Source organism: Chenopodium album, chromosome 11 (assembly GCF_948465745.1).
Source record: "Chenopodium album chromosome 11, dcCheAlbu1.1, whole genome shotgun sequence".
In the NCBI taxonomy this organism is placed as follows: Eukaryota; Viridiplantae; Streptophyta; class Magnoliopsida; order Caryophyllales; family Amaranthaceae; genus Chenopodium; species Chenopodium album.
The window spans coordinates 7,966,276-7,983,356 of NC_137844.1; the positions used below are offsets into that span (position 1 = coordinate 7,966,276).

At 35.3% G+C, this 17,081-nt stretch overlaps 2 protein-coding genes and 1 pseudogene across 3 annotated transcripts; 1 reads left to right on the plus strand and 2 right to left on the minus strand.

Annotated features, from left to right (window-relative positions):
• Positions 1–369: 369 nt before the first annotated feature.
• Positions 370–2,371, minus strand: LOC145567310 (malate dehydrogenase, chloroplastic pseudogene; annotated as a pseudogene). Its single transcript, XR_014095549.1, has 2 exons — positions 2,204–2,371; positions 370–1,841 (listed from the first exon to the last, which is right to left on the minus strand). The product of XR_014095549.1 is annotated as a malate dehydrogenase, chloroplastic pseudogene (transcript).
• Positions 2,372–3,592: 1,221 nt separating this feature from the next.
• Positions 3,593–6,365, minus strand: LOC145567311 (geranylgeranyl diphosphate reductase, chloroplastic-like). The gene is made up of 3 exons (XM_081626568.1): positions 6,174–6,365; positions 5,256–5,807; positions 3,593–4,588 (listed from the first exon to the last, which is right to left on the minus strand). The coding sequence occupies exons 1-3, from the start codon at positions 6,303–6,305 to the stop codon at positions 3,887–3,889; spliced, it is 1,386 nt and encodes a 461-aa protein (XP_081482694.1). The 5' UTR covers positions 6,306–6,365; the 3' UTR covers positions 3,593–3,886.
• Positions 6,366–11,967: 5,602 nt separating this feature from the next.
• On the plus strand, positions 11,968–13,844 carry LOC145566208 (GDSL esterase/lipase At1g74460-like). Its single transcript, XM_081625699.1, has 5 exons — positions 11,968–12,240; positions 12,343–12,473; positions 12,564–12,803; positions 12,938–13,187; positions 13,516–13,844. Exons 1-5 carry the CDS (start codon positions 12,003–12,005, stop codon positions 13,842–13,844), a joined length of 1,188 nt encoding a protein of 395 aa, XP_081481825.1. The 5' UTR covers positions 11,968–12,002.
• The last annotated feature ends 3,237 nt before the right edge of the window (positions 13,845–17,081 follow it).

Consider the following 17,081-nt stretch of genomic DNA (forward strand, 5'->3'; position numbering starts at 1 on the left):
GATGTAATGGAGCAGTTATATGATCTACGTCCAGATTGAGTATAATACTTGAAACATACTAGTAAATTAACACTTCAAATTATAGCCAACTTGCTGACAGAAACAACTTTTCCTGGGTTGATGTATAATTGGTGGCTGTGTGCTGTCATGGAGTATTTTTCAATCCTATGATATTCTTATGATTCTTATGAATTTGAGAAGCACATATTCCAGAAGAGAAACTATATGAATTGCAGCTGTTTGTGCACTTTCTTGACTTTTATAGTTTTATCTATATGTTCGATACCTCATATGTGCCGTTTCTATTTATGGGGAACTAGTCTGTTAATTGCAGGAACAACTTCTATTTACAGGAAAATATTTATCAAATAAAAACCAGAAAATCAAACAGTTCATTCTTAAAAATGAGAATTTTTTAAACCAAATGAAGCCTCTTGCTGAACTTAGCCTTGCACAAGTATCAAATGCTGCATGTTTTAATTACTTCTCTTGAAAATTAGTTAGATGGACTGTGTGAACTGCAGACTGATAAGCATACACAATTGTAAGAGTCAGAATTACAAACATGAATTATTGTGTCAATCTCCTCAAGTTTATGCAGCTACAGGTTGCTTGTGGACAAAAGCCACCCCTTTATCAATACTTGCCTTGAGTTCAGGCTTTAGAGCCTCTAACGCCTTGGCTTCAAACTCAGTCAAGCCCTGCAACTCTGAGGGAATAAAAGCCTCAACACCTTTCCTCCCAAGCTTAATCCGTGAGGCAAAGAATGGAAGCTCAGTCAAATTTGACTCTACGTAAGCACACTCATAAACATCTGCATCTCCATCCAAAGCCCTCAGAGATGACTCCACAAATCTCGCAGCAGCATATGCCATTGACAGTGTAGCAGAACCTTCTCCAGCCTTCGCCTCCACCACTTCTGTCCCCGCATTTTGGATTCTCAGAGTCAATTCTTGCACTTCTTCATCGGTGAAACTCACTGATGGCCTTGTTTTTGACAGGAGGGGCAAAATAGTAATCCCGGCATGCCCTCCCACCACGGGAACATCAACATCAATCAGCTTCAAGTTTTTCTTCTTAGCAACAAATGTGTTTGATCTAACAACATCTAATGTGGTAACTCCAAAGAGCTTCTTCGGGTCATAAACTCCCTTCTGCTTCAGTACTTCTGCAGCTATGGGAACCATGGAGTTCACTGGGTTAGTTATTATGTGGATGAATGCTTGAGGGCAGTTATCAGCAACAGCCTCGATCAAACTCTTGACAATACTGGCATTTGTGTTGAAGAGGTCATCCCGAGTCATACCAGGTTTCCGTGGGACTCCTGCAGGGATGACTACAACATCCACACCCTTCAAAGAGTCAGCAAGCTCAGAAGTCCCAGTAAAACCGATCACTTTAGCTGGTGTGTTGCAGTGAGCAACATCTGCTGTAATTCCTTTCACATTGGCTATATCATAAAGATTTATGTCCGAAACTAAGGGAGACATTTTGACCAGAAGCGAGAGAGGCTGTCCAATTCCTCCTGCAGCACCTAGGATAGCCACTTTGTAATACGATGCTTGAGGGTTTAAGTGATGTTGGTAATTCTTACAGTACTTTTGAGATCTTGGAGAAAAAGTTCGTACTAGAGCTGCATTACTTTCCCTTCCTAAGAAAGAAGTTTCTGATTCACAAGTTACATCAGTAGCAGCCTTTAGGCCACTGAAACCTCTGAGAGGGTACTGGGAATTTACAGTTATAGTTGCCGGCTTTATCTGATGAGGAAGGTAGGGTTTAGGATTGACATACGGGGATGCAATCGAATAGGTCGCTGCTGCTCTTGCTGCCATTCTGGAGTCCTACAGAACCAATAAAACCCACATATTGGCACAATTTTAGAAGCAGTATTGATCATATTATCTTAGAAACTGTGAAAAACTGTTTATGACAGCAAATTGATTACTTGGTTGCTATTGGTATTGTACTACCTCGAACTTCCTCATTTTGTATCATCTATTAATACAACAAGGTATTATTATAAGTCACTTTAAACTTCTTAAGCAATAAACTTGTTAGTTTCCCATATCAATACAGTAACTTGTAACTAACTAGTCTAAATACTAGTATCTTTTCTGAATAAAAATTGCAGTACCATTTTATGCAAATTACAGCTCACGAAAATCGACCGATAATGAAGTTAAAAGAAAAGAGAGAGAGAAACCTGGTAAAGGCAAACTGTATGCAAGTCCTTAGTATTCGACCGGTTGGAATTGGAGCAACAAACAGGCAGCAAGATGAGCAACTACACACCTCTCTTTTTTTGGCCTTTTTCAGCTATCTACATCTACTAGTTTCTTAACTTTATCATATATTTTTTTATATGATTATTATTTTGATATGTGAAGGGAATCCTCTGTTTGTTGATATCATGATATAGCAATGATTAACATAGACCATAACCATATATTGTTACTTTGTTAGCTTGAGCCTATTAAGTCTCTTTCAATAATAACAAGTTAAATGTCTTCAACGTTGTTATACAGCCTATTGGGCCAATATATTGGGTAGAGCTCGCCCAACATATATTTGCCCCCATTCAAAGTGGATGAAGAGGTCGGGTTGATATGGGATCAAACAAGATAACTCATACTTCTTCTGCTCACTTTTAGCTGTAACATTTAGACTTACTTACTAATTAGTGCATAATTTTAACGCTTTATATCTCTTAATACAAATAGCTAAATTATATATTTTTAAAACATACAACACAAACTCCTTCACTCGGATTTTTAATTAAGCTAGCCTCACCTCTCTTGTTAGCCAGCTATGTATGTAAGGACTAAGGAGTATTAAAAAGTACTTATCCACACCATCTTATCTTATCTCATTGTCCGTTGACCACAAAAAATAGAAATTTATCAATTAATTGATCAAAAAATTTACATGGTAATTTACTAGCCATAGGCCTAAGAATTTATTAATGATGTAAGTAAATATATTTTCGAAATTAATTTCAAGTCGAAAATTGACAACAAAGTGATGTACAATCATATCTAACTCTATACTAAATCCTTCTAATTAAAACTTATTAATACAAAGTGTTTTGATAGCTAACTAACTTTGTACAAGGCTACAACTATCTAGTAACTAACCACTGTGTGACCTCTGCCTCCACAAACACTGAGCAACCCTCTGCGCTGAATCCTATTCTGTATGTAGCCGCTGGTTATATCTCCTGTTGAGCACATCCTTGGTGTTTTTCTTATGTAACCATCGTACATTGTAAATATGTTCATTAAATACACATAATGGTTAAGACTTGTGAGTCACGACGTGTGGAGGCAACACCTTCCTACATGGTAATGAGAGTAAAGTATCCTTGTTCACCTTCCTACTGTTAGCTAAAGAAAGTTTGTGTTCTAAGTGAGACCAATTTTCACGAGCATTGCTCTTATACATACCATATATTTAAATGGAATCGAAGAGGGATCCATCATACGATGATCCAGACAATTACATAATGTTACATGTTTCATACTGATCTGACTTCTGAGGATCATTTTCATCTGACATAATTACTTCAGTAACAAAACCAGCCTGTGCTTGGATGTCAAAGCAACTTATATCGATAGATGCCATGAATGATAATCTCCTGCATTATTCAATTCCCTACAAAGATTTGGCCCAACAGAGGGATACAGTGGGTTTTGAATGTCACAGTGACAGTTTTACAGTTGAAGTAAAGCAATATCAAAAGTTGAAAATGCAAAATATACATAATTCATTACAGATTCAGCCTCGAATATCCTATTAAACCAGATTTCGCTACTTACATTACAAGTTTAAAGCACCCCAGACTGAAATTATCAAGAGTGCAGTTGATATCAGAAGAATATCACGGCTCTCAAGCATCAATCTTCTCCATCTCTCTTCTCAAACCATACGCTCTCACCAAACTCCCTACTGTCCTCACTGCAAGCTTCAAGTCATCCAATGGATTCCCAGGAACCACAGTCTTATACAAGTAACTGTCAAAAGTCATCTTCTGGACATATTCATCCGCACACATCTCCACAAACGCTTCCCTAGCGGGATTCGAGCGGTAAAACACCTTCTGCAGCACATCCAACACCTTGTATGTAGGCCAGTACTTCTTGTCCCACTTCTGCAAGTACTTTCTCAAGTCTCCTTCATCAACCAATCTCTTTCCATTCTCAGAACCCTCCACAATCGCCTCTGCACACATCCTTCCGCTCTTGGCTGCAAAGTATATCCCCTCACCTGAGCATTTTGTCACATACCCTGCAGCATCCCCAACCAATGCTACTCGCCCTTGAACACGTTTTGGGCGAGGGTGCTCAGGGATGGGGTGAGCTTCCACTCGGATGATCTTGCCCCCCTCAATCTTGTCCATGGCTCGTGTTCTTGTTGCTGATTGGAACTTCTTGATGTCTGACTTGTGGGTCACAGTCCCTGTGCCAACTGCTACGTGGTCACACTTGGGGAATACCCAACCATAGAAGTCTGGTGAGACATCATCCCCTACATACATTTCAGCTAGGTCCTCATAATAGGTCATCTTTGAGTCGGGTATCCTGATACGTTCCTGTGAATGATGAAATCGTATATAAGTCAAGTTTTTCTTAGAAAGTTTATACATGCTATTGAATCATCATTTTGTAATCAATTAGATGTATCAGCAAGCTGTCCAAACAGAACATTTATATCATAAGAAATTTAAGTTCAGGGTTCAAGACATCTCTTCTTGTAATGAGTTCAAGATCATCATTACTCCATCAAATTCGTAAATTACTACTTTCTTTAATCAATCTAAGCTATTTAGCTCAGATAATTGTTTCTATGATGTGAAAATCCTGAAAGAACATCATTTTAGTCAATAACTAATCACATTTTCTTGTTCAATAAATGGACATCAAATGCAATTGGTTACGCAAATTGATCACGACAACATGATACTTACCGTTACCTTCCCATATTATCAAGGGTAGATTATCCATAATTACCATCCACCAACAACTAATTATGTACTTTGTAATTTTATAACACATATTAAACCAACTTACGCGGTTAGGCCTTAGTAAGTAGCAACAAACATTATCAACAATAATGCTAACAACTAACAAACACAAGTAGTTATTTTTCATGTCATTCCCATATCAGGTCAATTGATTTCAGGTGAAATCCGAGGTAATCCAATTGGAGCAAACCAATATAACTGAATACGATAAGAATTGAATCAAATAGAATACTACCTGAAAGGCAATAGCATATTCGTAATCACCAGCAGAAATAGACTTAGCAACCCTGGAATTAGCCCCATCAGCACCAATCACAGCATCCACTTCCAAAGTCCGCTTCTCACCAGCTCCGCCCGTCTTACCATCATAAGCCGTGTAATGCAACTGGTAAGGAGCATCAGACGATTCTGGCATATCCATTTTCAAGAACAACCCATTGATAACCGTGGCACCGGACTCGGTCGCCCTCTCTCGAAGGTAAGCATCAAGAACCTCTCGCCGCACCATACCAATGTACTCGTGCGGCTTAAGGGTACGACCAATGTCAACTGCCACATTTGAGGGTGAAATCATCTTCATTTTTGTCACTTTTCTGTCTATTATGTCTAATGGTAGGTCGAATTCTCCAACCATACATAATGGTATTGCTCCACCACATGGCTTGCAGTTGTCCATCTTTCGCTCGATTAAGAACGTCTCGATCCCTCCTTTTGCTAGTGTCTCTGCTGCACACCCTCCGGCTGGTCCACCACCTATCACCGCCACTCGCAGGTTGCGCCCTGTCAGCTGTTTTAGTGCTAACCCATTAGTCAAAAGACCATCTCAACCAAAAGCTTAAACTGAGGCCGTTGGTTGAGGTCCAAGAATATATTTTATATTTTATCAATCTTTACAATAATTAACCAATAATGTCTAGACGACACATTGGCAAAGACTGAGAGCATATGTTATGTTCATTTGGATTAAAATAAATCAATCATGGGCTTCTACTATCTGCTTATATATTTTATTAGTGGATAAATTAATTTGCTAGATGGAAATGCATAGTCTATTTCTACTACGAAAATGTGACAAATTATGCGGAACATTCTAAAACAGTATACGTGACTATTAATTATCGACGGAAAGGAGTAAGAGAAATAACAAGATTACCTTGGGGCTAGTGATGCTAGCCTTGATTTTAGGGGAAATCTTGATGGATTTGAAGGAGGTGGTTTCATGGGTGGTGGAAGGTGTTGATTGGCGGAGGCCGGTGAAGGGCTTGAAAGCCATAGAGGAAGCCATTGGAAGTTTGAGTTAGAGAGAGAGTGAGAGATCAAACAAACTTGAAGTTTTTTTTAATTTTAAGTTAGTTTGTATTACTAGTGATATTTTTGTGATTAGGATATGGTTGGGGATATAAGTGGGGTAGAGGACCGTTGGATTGAGGGAAATGGAGGGTGAGGATTGATTTGGGAGATTTTGGTGATGGGTTGTAGAAAAGTGTACGTTGCTAGATTTCCTTAGTTTGGGATGGTTGATATTTGGCCACGTTAGTAGAGGTACTGTATGAGCTCTGCAATTTGTCCATTGTTAACACCCTCTTGTTAACATATGTGTATTCACCAATGCATGATTGCCACGTGTTAGGTGACATTCTTCTCTTGCTTATTTTCACCAAAAATAAAATTCAATATTTCCCCTTCAAAGAATAAATAAATAAGAGTAGCAATTCTTTACTAGAATTCCGTTTGAATACACAATCATACAACTACTTAATCCCTTTCATACTAATTACATCATTTTAATTAATACACGTTTTATTAAGAAAGAGGGAAAAATAATGTTAAAAAGATAAATCTAATCCTTTTTCACTCGTCAAAGATCTATTGAATTACAGTACCTCCATTCATCTATTTTATCACTTTGATGATCAAACGGACTAACATAACCCTAATAGGAGCCATAACCACTCTATTCCACCCGCCCCACCATTTCGCATAGGTGTAGGACCCTTTTATTTAACATTAACATATGTAACTAACTCGTATCTAACATGTGTAAAGAAAATGATGTGTTTTTTAAAATAACAAAAACATCGTCTGAGCCACAAATCAATTAGTTAATAAAATAACACAATTACTAAGGAAACCTACATCATTGAGAGTTTATAGCAACAATTAAAATAAAGTCTAAAAATTCAAATAGTTTGTTGTCATTACTTTCAATAGTAATCACAATTATAAAGTCAAAGAGTTTGTTATTGGTTTTTAGTGTTGATTATTAGAGTTGATAAATGTGGTGATTGTAAAGGGATGATGTTACAATAATATCACATAAATAATATATTTAATTAATGTCATGAATACTCTCTCCGTTTTTAAATACTTGCTCAATTTTTCTATGTACGGAATTTTAGGAGAAAAGAATAAAATATGGAGGTAGTGGAGTTAGTGGAAGAATAAAAAAAAATTGTGAAATACCAAAAGTAGCGAGAGAATTGAAGGAGAGGGAATATGAAATTAATATTGTTGGGTCCACTTGATGAGAGAAATTAATTAAATATTGTAAAAGTTTTCCAAATAAGGAAATGGAGCAAGTATTTAAAAACGACCGAAAAAGAAAAGCGAAACAAGTATTTAAAAACGGAGGGAGTACACACTAAAAAGTACTCGGTACAAAAAGGTATTTTTCTTTTGTGCCATAGAAACAGCTACACCTCCGGCAAACAATTTTACAAACGAAATTTGCAAACAAACTTATTTTGGTATTCCTTTTAACCCGTATTAGATTTTTAATTTATGATGGTACATAATTATAGTGCCATAGAATTGTACTTGTGTGCTAAGGAACATAATCCTATAAAGTACCTTAGAAGCGAAATACGCCACTAATAGTACAAGTTTCCTAGTGACACACGCCCCCAAATTTAACGCAATTGATGTCGATTAACGCCCTTTAACCTATTAAAAGATCTAAAATCACACTCTTAGAATAAAGCTTTGTTCTTGATCAGAAATTCGAACCAAAAACGATTGAAAGTAACCGGATATAACCTTGAAAACGACCACTCCTGGAATGAATTCAATGCCTAATCAAACTACTTAGCCTACTCCTAGAACTAAGTATTTTGATAAACAAATCTTAGACTACTCCTAGAACTAAGAATTGCACGTTCTAATTATCAAAACAATTCCTTGAATTGAAAACTAGCAAGAAAACATTTAAACAAAGCAAAACAATTTTTATTGAAATTAATCTGATTTTCTATGACTCTAAATGCCACGAAAATCCTTTATTTATAGACTAAAAATAAACTAATTCCATCCCTACACGTATTAGGACAAACCCCTAACCTTGCCCCCCAAATATCCTAACTGGAATAGAAAACTACTTCTAATTAGAATAGGAAAACTAATCCTAAACAAACTCTAATTAACTAAAAAACTTTCCTAATTTATTTAGGAAGTTTATAGCAACTAAATAATAGAAATTAAAACTTATCCTAAGTGCTTAAACCAAGAAAAACCCTCTCAAGTGAAAGGTAAAAACCTGAAAGTAAAACTCTAGAAAAAAAAACTAAGTAAGAAAAACCATCAATTTCCACTTGCCATCGACAAACCATCAAACGCGCCGAGATAATCTTCACGCGCCAGCCCACGGTGTTTCTAGGTTCAAGGTGGTTGCTCAGAGGTGGTGCGTGGCCCTTGTTGTGGCGTGTGGCCGTCGCAATTGTCGTCGGAAGCCGAATGTGTCATTTCTTCTTCTTTAAAAATCAATCTCCTTTCTTTCCAAATTAAGCTATTGAATCTTTCCTTGCTTCTTTCCTTGTTTGGGTGGCCTATAATGAAGTTAATTGGACCTTCTAAATGTTCATTAGATCCTTCAAAAGAATTAGCCTCTTGATTCACATCAGCAACTTCCCTCATAATTTGTACACGCAAACTCGAAGGATGGAATTGGTATACGAGTAGACAAGACAAGGAAATTTTTTTTTTAAAAAAAAACATCTTGCCTTCCACTCCACGCACACACGAATAGCCGAGCTATCGCTCCCTTGCTTGCGACGTATATCTGGACTCTGTGCTCCTGCTGCACATAAGAATGTACTCAAGGTCGTTGAAGTTATTTTGGGGTCGGGGCCCCGTTCTTAATAATAAATAGGCCCTTAGTCGTTTGATAAGTATAATAAAATTTATTGCCATTGTTACATAAGAAGAATCGTTTTTTTTTTTTTTTGGCCCCAGGTTTATCCCTAAAGATAAATAACTTTTTTTTTTTTTTAAATCTTGAATTCAGGCTAGTACCCTTCCAGAAATTTTTAGTTCGAGTGCATTGCTGTCAAAAATTCTTCCCATTGATTGTGGGGAAAGCCTCATTTATCTAGTATTTTGGTCCCTTCCCCACTCGAGCCCCCATTGAATAAGATTCAAGTCAGGAAAATGGTGGAATTTGTCGAGTGAAGAAAAATGAAAGAAACATGAACAATTTCGTTCGTTGGCGTAGAACACATATATTATGAGGGATGTTGAAGTGGAATTTGGTTGAAAATAACTTTTTTCCGTTGAAAATTCTTGAGTGGGGAATTAGGCAATACAATTTTTCATGGATTGAATTGGTATAATTATGAAATTACTAATTTGAATTGATAGAAGAATATGGAAAACTGTAGAAATTAATATAGAAGCTTAAATTAAAAGAGGAAAATGAGCATGAGAATTGGTAATCGTTTTTTATTTTTAAATCGACGGCATTGTTACAGAATTGGTAATTGAGAGTAATATGTTGAGCATTAGAAACAAGAAGGCTCTTTGTAACATTTAAAAAAAACAATAAGAATAGAAAATTAATATAAAATTGAGCCTTCTTTAAATTGGAGGACCTGCATGCATTCAAGCTATCGCTCACTCGTGTGCAAGCTATAGCTCGACCTTGCAACAAGTCCGCAACCACGTGTGCAATTGAGCTATCACTCGATCACCTGTGAGCTATAGCTCGGCCTTGTTTTTCCATGTCATCACCTAGAGAACGACAACTTCCTAGATAGCTCGATAAGAACTTCCTCCGATTTGCATTACTATTGTCACTACTCCAACATGCACAATTAACATTGCAAAAGGTGCAATAATCACCATGTGTTAGTTGCTTTAATTTAATAACCATGCGAAATTTCTTTGATAAGCATTTTTGTCAAAAAAAAAAAAAAAAAAAAAGTGCAAGTAAAATTGGGAAGTTAGCACTAATTAAAAGATCAACCAAACTCTTGTTCCAGTCTTTACGCATGTAATCTAACAAGATAGTTGGCATATTGGGCAATGACTAGTACTAGTGTCTATCACTGGGTTTCCTATCTATAATTCCAAAAACAAAGGTAAAACCTGCTTCATTAGACAAGATTTTTTTTTCAAGCCAATTGCCTGATTAGCTTTTGACAAATTAGCCATTAGTCTCCTCATTTCTACATTAATTGGTACTGCTCTTGGAGTCTTGGACATTAAAAAGTTGGACATTGCTAATTAATTAAGTTACAATACAATATATATAGTAGTCTTACTTTTTTTTTTTTTTTTTTTTTTTTTTTTTTTTGACGGGATATAGTAGTCTTTCTTTGAACTAGCAATTTACTGATTATTGCTTTCTTTGTTACTTATAAGCCCTAGTTTAATTAAGACAAAGGGAATTATCTTTAAATTAATTTCTTGCTCAATGGCCGAAATATATAATCGATTTAACCACGAATTATTTGAAAGCCATACAATAGAACAAAGAGACTACAAACACCTAGCTTGTTAATTATGTGAATATTATAATGTATCATACAATTATGTACAACATACTAGTAATTTTGGAGAGTGAGGGATAGTTCAAGTGGTTAGAGCTTCCCTCCCGATTTCAGGAGATCCTGGGATTGATTTTCACCCCCGCCCTTGTGGCTCTCTAAACACCAAAAAAAAAAAAAAAAAAAAAAGAAAAGGTATTAGTAATTTTACTCAAAAACGCATAATATTATCCCATAATTTCTCTATCAAGCCATTAGTAAATGTGACTATTTTTGGAACTCTTAAGTAAGTACTTTGTAATTTTTATCTTATATATATAGTCGTATGTATATAAAGTACATATAGTTATGTTTTTGGAGCTAATTCGCTCAATGGAGTAGCTTGTTCATGCAAAGAGTTGTGAAAAATGTGCTTTACAATCAGGATCTGAAAAGCTTTGTGAAAAAAATTGACATGTATGCAAAATGTAACAAAATTTTGGAAAGTATCGTCAAAGAGTATGCGTACATGAGTCAGCTCAAAGTGGCTAGTTATGTGTCATGTTACGTTTACTTGTTCATTGGCTCGAGTTTTTAATTTACACCCTTCAACCCATCATTTACACTATATATTACTCGTATTCTCAATATCTACCCTCTTTTAATTCTAGAATTGTACAAGTTATGTAAGCATAGCTGAATAATTGGTTGGTCAACTCTTACTTCATGGACCAACCCACCCAAATTAATCTTAGATCATATCAAATGATATGTCGCAATTAAGGCATTACTAAACAAAGCATTTCCTCAAAAATCAAGTATTTACACTAGTATGACAAAAAAATTAATTTCTTTGACTTATAATGACGCCAACTTATTTCTACTCCTTAAATTATTTACATCTTAAGCTAAACACGCCATTCTCCCTAATATTAAATTCAAGATTTTGTTACAAATTTTACCCAAACTACCATAACCCATCTCATGAACAACATTTTTAGTTAGTTGCAGTAGGTTTGAAATCTTTACCTGTTTGTTCATCCAACTCTTTTTCATTCCCTTCTCTTTAAAACACTCTTACTTATCATGATTTTCCTAGCTCAATTATTCTTGCCCATTTTAATCTCGGTTAGCAATGACTTCTTGCACCCTTACATGTTTATATTAGACCGCGATTTCCTCCAAACAGCCACAATAATCATACCAAGTTTCATTTCATTTACGAGCTAGAAATTGGAATAAGTATGAAGTTTGTGGTGACATTTACGTTGGTGATTGTAACGCTTTTAGCTTGTGTCATCGACGGGTACAATTGTAGAATTGTACAATTTATCTTTGGAGATTCGCTCTCGGATGTGGGCAATAATGAGCAACTCCCTAAAAGTCTAGCAAAAGCCAATCTTCCTTGGTATGGTATCGATTTTGGTAACGGATTGCCTAATGGAAGGTTCACTAATGGTCGTACCGTGTCCGATATTATAGGTATGTGCTACGTATTTCTTAATGTCTTGAACAATTTCATTTCGTGTACATCATCAACTAGTATACTCGTTTTAAAAAAAAATGTTAACGCGCTATATGCAGGGGATGATATGGGTCTACCCAGACCACCAGCTTTTTTGGATCCGAATTTGGATGAAGATACAATTTTAAACAATGGTGTTAATTATGCATCTGGTGGTGGTGGCATCTTGAATGAAACTGGTGGATATTTTGTAAGTATTAACAACTTTTACGTACATACTAACACAACTTATAAATGTGTGGTAGTTTTTTATCAATCTAATTAATGCTTGCATTTGTAGATTCAAAGGCTATGTATGTACAAGCAAATCGAGTTGTTCCAAGGAACCCAAGAGTTGATTGCTCGAAAAATTGGCAAAAATGAGTCACGAAATTTTTTCGAAGAAGCTCGTTATGTGGTTGCATTAGGAAGTAATGATTTCATTAACAACTACCTAATGCCGGTCTATAGTGATTCTTGGAAGTATAATGACAACTCCTTCATGGACTACTTAGTTGGAACCTTAAGAGATCAACTCAAGGTATGTTATAACTCTTATTCATGGATAAATTTTAAATGAACTGAAAAATGAATTACGGAGTAACAATAGACTTGAACATGACTGGACCCAATCCGATTTAAACCAAATTTAATGCTACGTTATTATTTGTGTAGATATTGCACGGTCTAGGAGCGAGAAAGTTGATGGTATTTGGGCTTGGGCCCATGGGCTGCATCCCACTTCAAAGGGTGCTCAGCACATCAGGAGAATGCCAAGATAAAACAAACAAGCTAGCCAAACAATTCAATGAAGCAACAGACAAGATGATGCAAGAACTCTCAACAAGTCTGACTGATGCTACCTACAAATTTGGTGACGCCTTTGATGTTGTCGACGATGTCATCAAAAATCCTAACAGATATGGTAAGTAGAATCATAACTAAACTCCCTCCGTCTCTATCAAATAGGCGACATTTGTTAATTAGAGATCATTTACTCATTTAGAGATGGAGATAGTATATAACTTAACTCTACTCGTCCAGTTATAACTAAATGTTGTTAACATTAATAATTATTATTATTACATCATCTTAAAGGATCAACTCAACCAAAAGTTTAAGCTGATGGTTAAAGCCCAGAAATATATTTAATACTCTATCAGCATCATCTTACGCTAATAAGGCATGTACAATTTGAGCAAATGCGAAGTTACCCTTTTATGTCATTTCAGACGTTTACTTGTAAATTGTAGGGTTTACAAACTCAGACTCGCCGTGTTGTTCATTTGGACGAATTAGGCCAGCATTGACATGTGTTCCAGCATCAATATTGTGCAAGGATAGGAGCAAATATGTGTTTTGGGACGAGTATCATCCAAGTGATAGTGCAAACATGATCATTGCTAAGGAACTCATCAAGAAGTTCAAGTTTACGAGGGTTAATGAAGATGACAATGGCAACGCCTCTCCTTCCCCTGCACCAGCATTAGTCCCTGCTGCTGATGCTCCCTCGGGTGCTGCTGGTGCTCCCTCGGCCGCTGACGGTCCCTCTGGTGCTAATGCTCCCTCTGCTAGTAGCTAATCAGTTCTCCTAGTAATGGAGTGCATTTTTAAGTTTAAGTATATTATGATTATTATTGATGTGGTTTGTTATTGGTAGGTCAACCAAAAAAAAAAAAAAAAAACAAAACAAAACAAAAAAAGGTCCATAAGTTGAGGTATTCATTTTGTACACATTTGGTTGAACTTTAGGTCTTTACTGTTTGTTCTTTCCACAAATATCTAGGAAATGAAAATTAACTATGATATACAAGTATATAACTTGCATATTTCAAAATTATTTCATTGTTAACATTTAATTTGTCCATCCAAAAAAAAAAAAAAACATTTAATTTGTGTATTACAAAGTATACTACTAATAGCTATTCAAAAAAAAAAAGTATACTACTAATATTACCCTCTTAAGCTAAGATCCAAAAGCAGATAACCAATCATCAATTATGAAGGGTTATCTCATAGCATATCAAATGCCTCATTATAGTTGGATTCGAAAATCAGAATATATGTGAAGGCTACATAATACTTCGTATGAGTAAGTAATAACATGCACGATTGATAAAGTTAAGATAGAAGAGTAATTGTCATTGCAACAATGGGGGATTCAAGGGTGCTATATATTTATATATATATTTTTTTTGGTGTTTCGTGAGCCACAAGGACAGGAGATGAGAATTGATCCTAAGATCTCCAGAAATTGGGAGAAAATCTCTATCCACATGAGCTATCCCTCGCTGTCATCCAGGGGTGCTATATGAACCATGGCTTGCTCATGATTAAAATTTGTATAAAACTGCCAACATTAATTTCTTTTTTTTGGGTTTATAGCTCATGCAGTAGTAAAGTGTTTCGGGCCAGGTCATTTTTGACATCTAATCCATCTAATAATGGGCATTCTATGGATAAGAATAGAGTACATAGTTAGGTCCACCCAGTGTTACCAGACTTACCACTTGCTAATGGTTATGGTACCATTGTACTATTGTAGGCTATGTAGCTCATTTTTCAAATTGTAAACACAGTAAGTTAAAGCTTTATAGTCACACACTTTAATTTAAGATTTTACTAAAATCGTTCTAACATTTCATCACATAGAGGGGAAGTTGGATTAAAACCATTTACGAGGGTTTGAACAATGAATCAACTTTTTCCATATGAAGTAGCACAGATCGTTGCTTAAATAAAGTCACTAATTTTTTGTTATATGGAAAGATATTGTGTTCTGGTCTATTTGATAAAACTACATGGATAACACAAGTGTTACGTAACTTTCAAATATTCCACTCTCTAATGCTCCCACTTGGGTTATAAGTTGTTAAACAGCTTGGGACACACCCGCCACAAAAGTCCACTTTATAAGTCTAATAAGGTTTCACCTCACAATCATATAACAAGATAACCCCTTAGCTTTTATTCTTCAATGTGAGATACATATCTGGATATCCCAAAACTCCCCCCTACTTTTACATTCGTTAGTGTGAGATGTCACATGGTGATGATCGATGGCATTACGTAATTTGTTTTCTTTGTCACAATTATGCCCATTTGGGGAAAATGAAAATTTTATTTAAGTGATAGTCATCAAGAAATTGATCCTATTATTGACAACAAATAGATTTTTTTTTTCCCTTCTATTTGAGAAGTTAGATCTTAGTATTGAAATGAAACGAACCTAATCTACTCGTGTATATTTCTTCAAAGAAAAACAGAAGTTAAAAGTTTTGTTATTGCTGAAAGTAAGAATCACTTTTAATTAATAGGTTTCTAGTTGACCATCTAAAGAAAGTTTAAGACAACCTTGAGTTGTTAAGTCAACTACTTTATAGGTAGAGTGAAGAAAAAGTCAATCATCATCATCATAAAAATAGTCATGGTTACAAAAATATGAGGCAAGAATATTACATTATTACAATAATACCCAAAATTATAATCATTAAGGTAAGTTATATGAATTTATATTGACATGTGGTCAAAATAAGTACTCAAAAGAAGTGGGTGGAAATGATGAATCAAAATAGAGGAAATGAACCAAATTAAAACATAAGCATATGAAAATGCAACTTTTTTAGAGCATGCCCAACAAACTATGGCCCTTCTAAAATATGATCAAATTCCTGAAATTGTCATTTTCTTGAGCATTAATTTGCTGTCAAAAGATGAACCGTTGAGACCCACTAAACAAAAAGAAGAATTTGATCTTTTTACGTATTATGCAACTTTGCCATGTGAGTGGCATAAAAAGCCTTGAGACAAAAGAAGCAACTCAAAAATTTGATAGTGGTGACAAAGTGGATTAATACTCAAATTCCACCTCTCCACTTACTACATAAACTACACAAGATGCTCTTTCTAGATATTTTTTTTTTTACATCATTTGCTTGATTATGGATCTTGATTATCCTATTTCTCTGCTTTTAGATCTTTACGCGTCGCACTTCGTATCAAGATTCTTAGTTTATGGGTTATACAAGCCTCTTCACGGTGTGTACATGATGTGCACACGCTGAAATGGAAATATATATAGTTTAATACATACCTAATACTTTTTGTCAAACTCGGAGTTAATCCTAAATTGTTGCAATTCATAACCAAGTACTACAAAATACCTTTGTGTACCTTGTGCTCCTAGATTGCTGCAATTCATCACTAGGTTCGACAAGATACTTTAATGTACCTAGCTAATTATTAACCATTTCACAATGCTTAAGCTAAGAAAAAATTCATTTACGTTATTTTACTTAGATTGTGGGAAAAATTGTAGTTATATATATAACTTCGTCACAAGCAAGCTCTAATGTGTGGGAAAGGATTTGGAACTTTCTAATGGAGAAAAGGTGTAAAGGGTCTAGCTTCTTGAAGTCATGATCAGTTAGTTTGTCAAGTAAATGCATTGCACCTTTTTTTTTGGTTATCAATTTTTTGTTAAAGCTTGGAAGTTAGCAAAAAGTCATGGAGAATTTTATTTGAGGTCGACAAGAGCATATATAGATTGCATAAGTTAATTTTACAATATCTGAAAATAGCTATAATTAAATAATGAGGACCGACTCCCGACTACTCGTACTTGCTTTTTGTTTTAAACTACTTTTTACTCAATAATTTTATCAACTCTAATATGCATTTGGGTATATATTACATCCATGATTTTCTAAGTGCATATTCTGGTTAATATCATTTTTACAAAAAAAAAAAAAAAAAAATCTAGAAATTCAAACAAATGACAAAACCCCCACATTATTATATGTGATAACGTTAAGGTAAA

Coding starts and splice junctions, on each gene's coding strand:
- LOC145566208 (XM_081625699.1), top strand. CDS start 12,003: ATGAAGTTTGTGGTGACATTTACGTTGGTGATTGTAACGCTTTTAGCT. Junction 12,241..12,342: donor TACCGTGTCCGATATTATAG/GTATGTGCTACG, acceptor CGCTATATGCAG/GGGATGATATGGGTCTACCC. Junction 13,188..13,515: donor CAAAAATCCTAACAGATATG/GTAAGTAGAATC, acceptor TGTAAATTGTAG/GGTTTACAAACTCAGACTCG.
- LOC145567311 (XM_081626568.1), bottom strand. CDS start 6,305: ATGGCTTCCTCTATGGCTTTCAAGCCCTTCACCGGCCTCCGCCAATCA. Junction 5,808..6,173: donor CTAGCATCACTAGCCCCAAG/GTAATCTTGTTA, acceptor GCACTAAAACAG/CTGACAGGGCGCAACCTGCG. Junction 4,589..5,255: donor AATATGCTATTGCCTTTCAG/GTAGTATTCTAT, acceptor CATCATTCACAG/GAACGTATCAGGATACCCGA.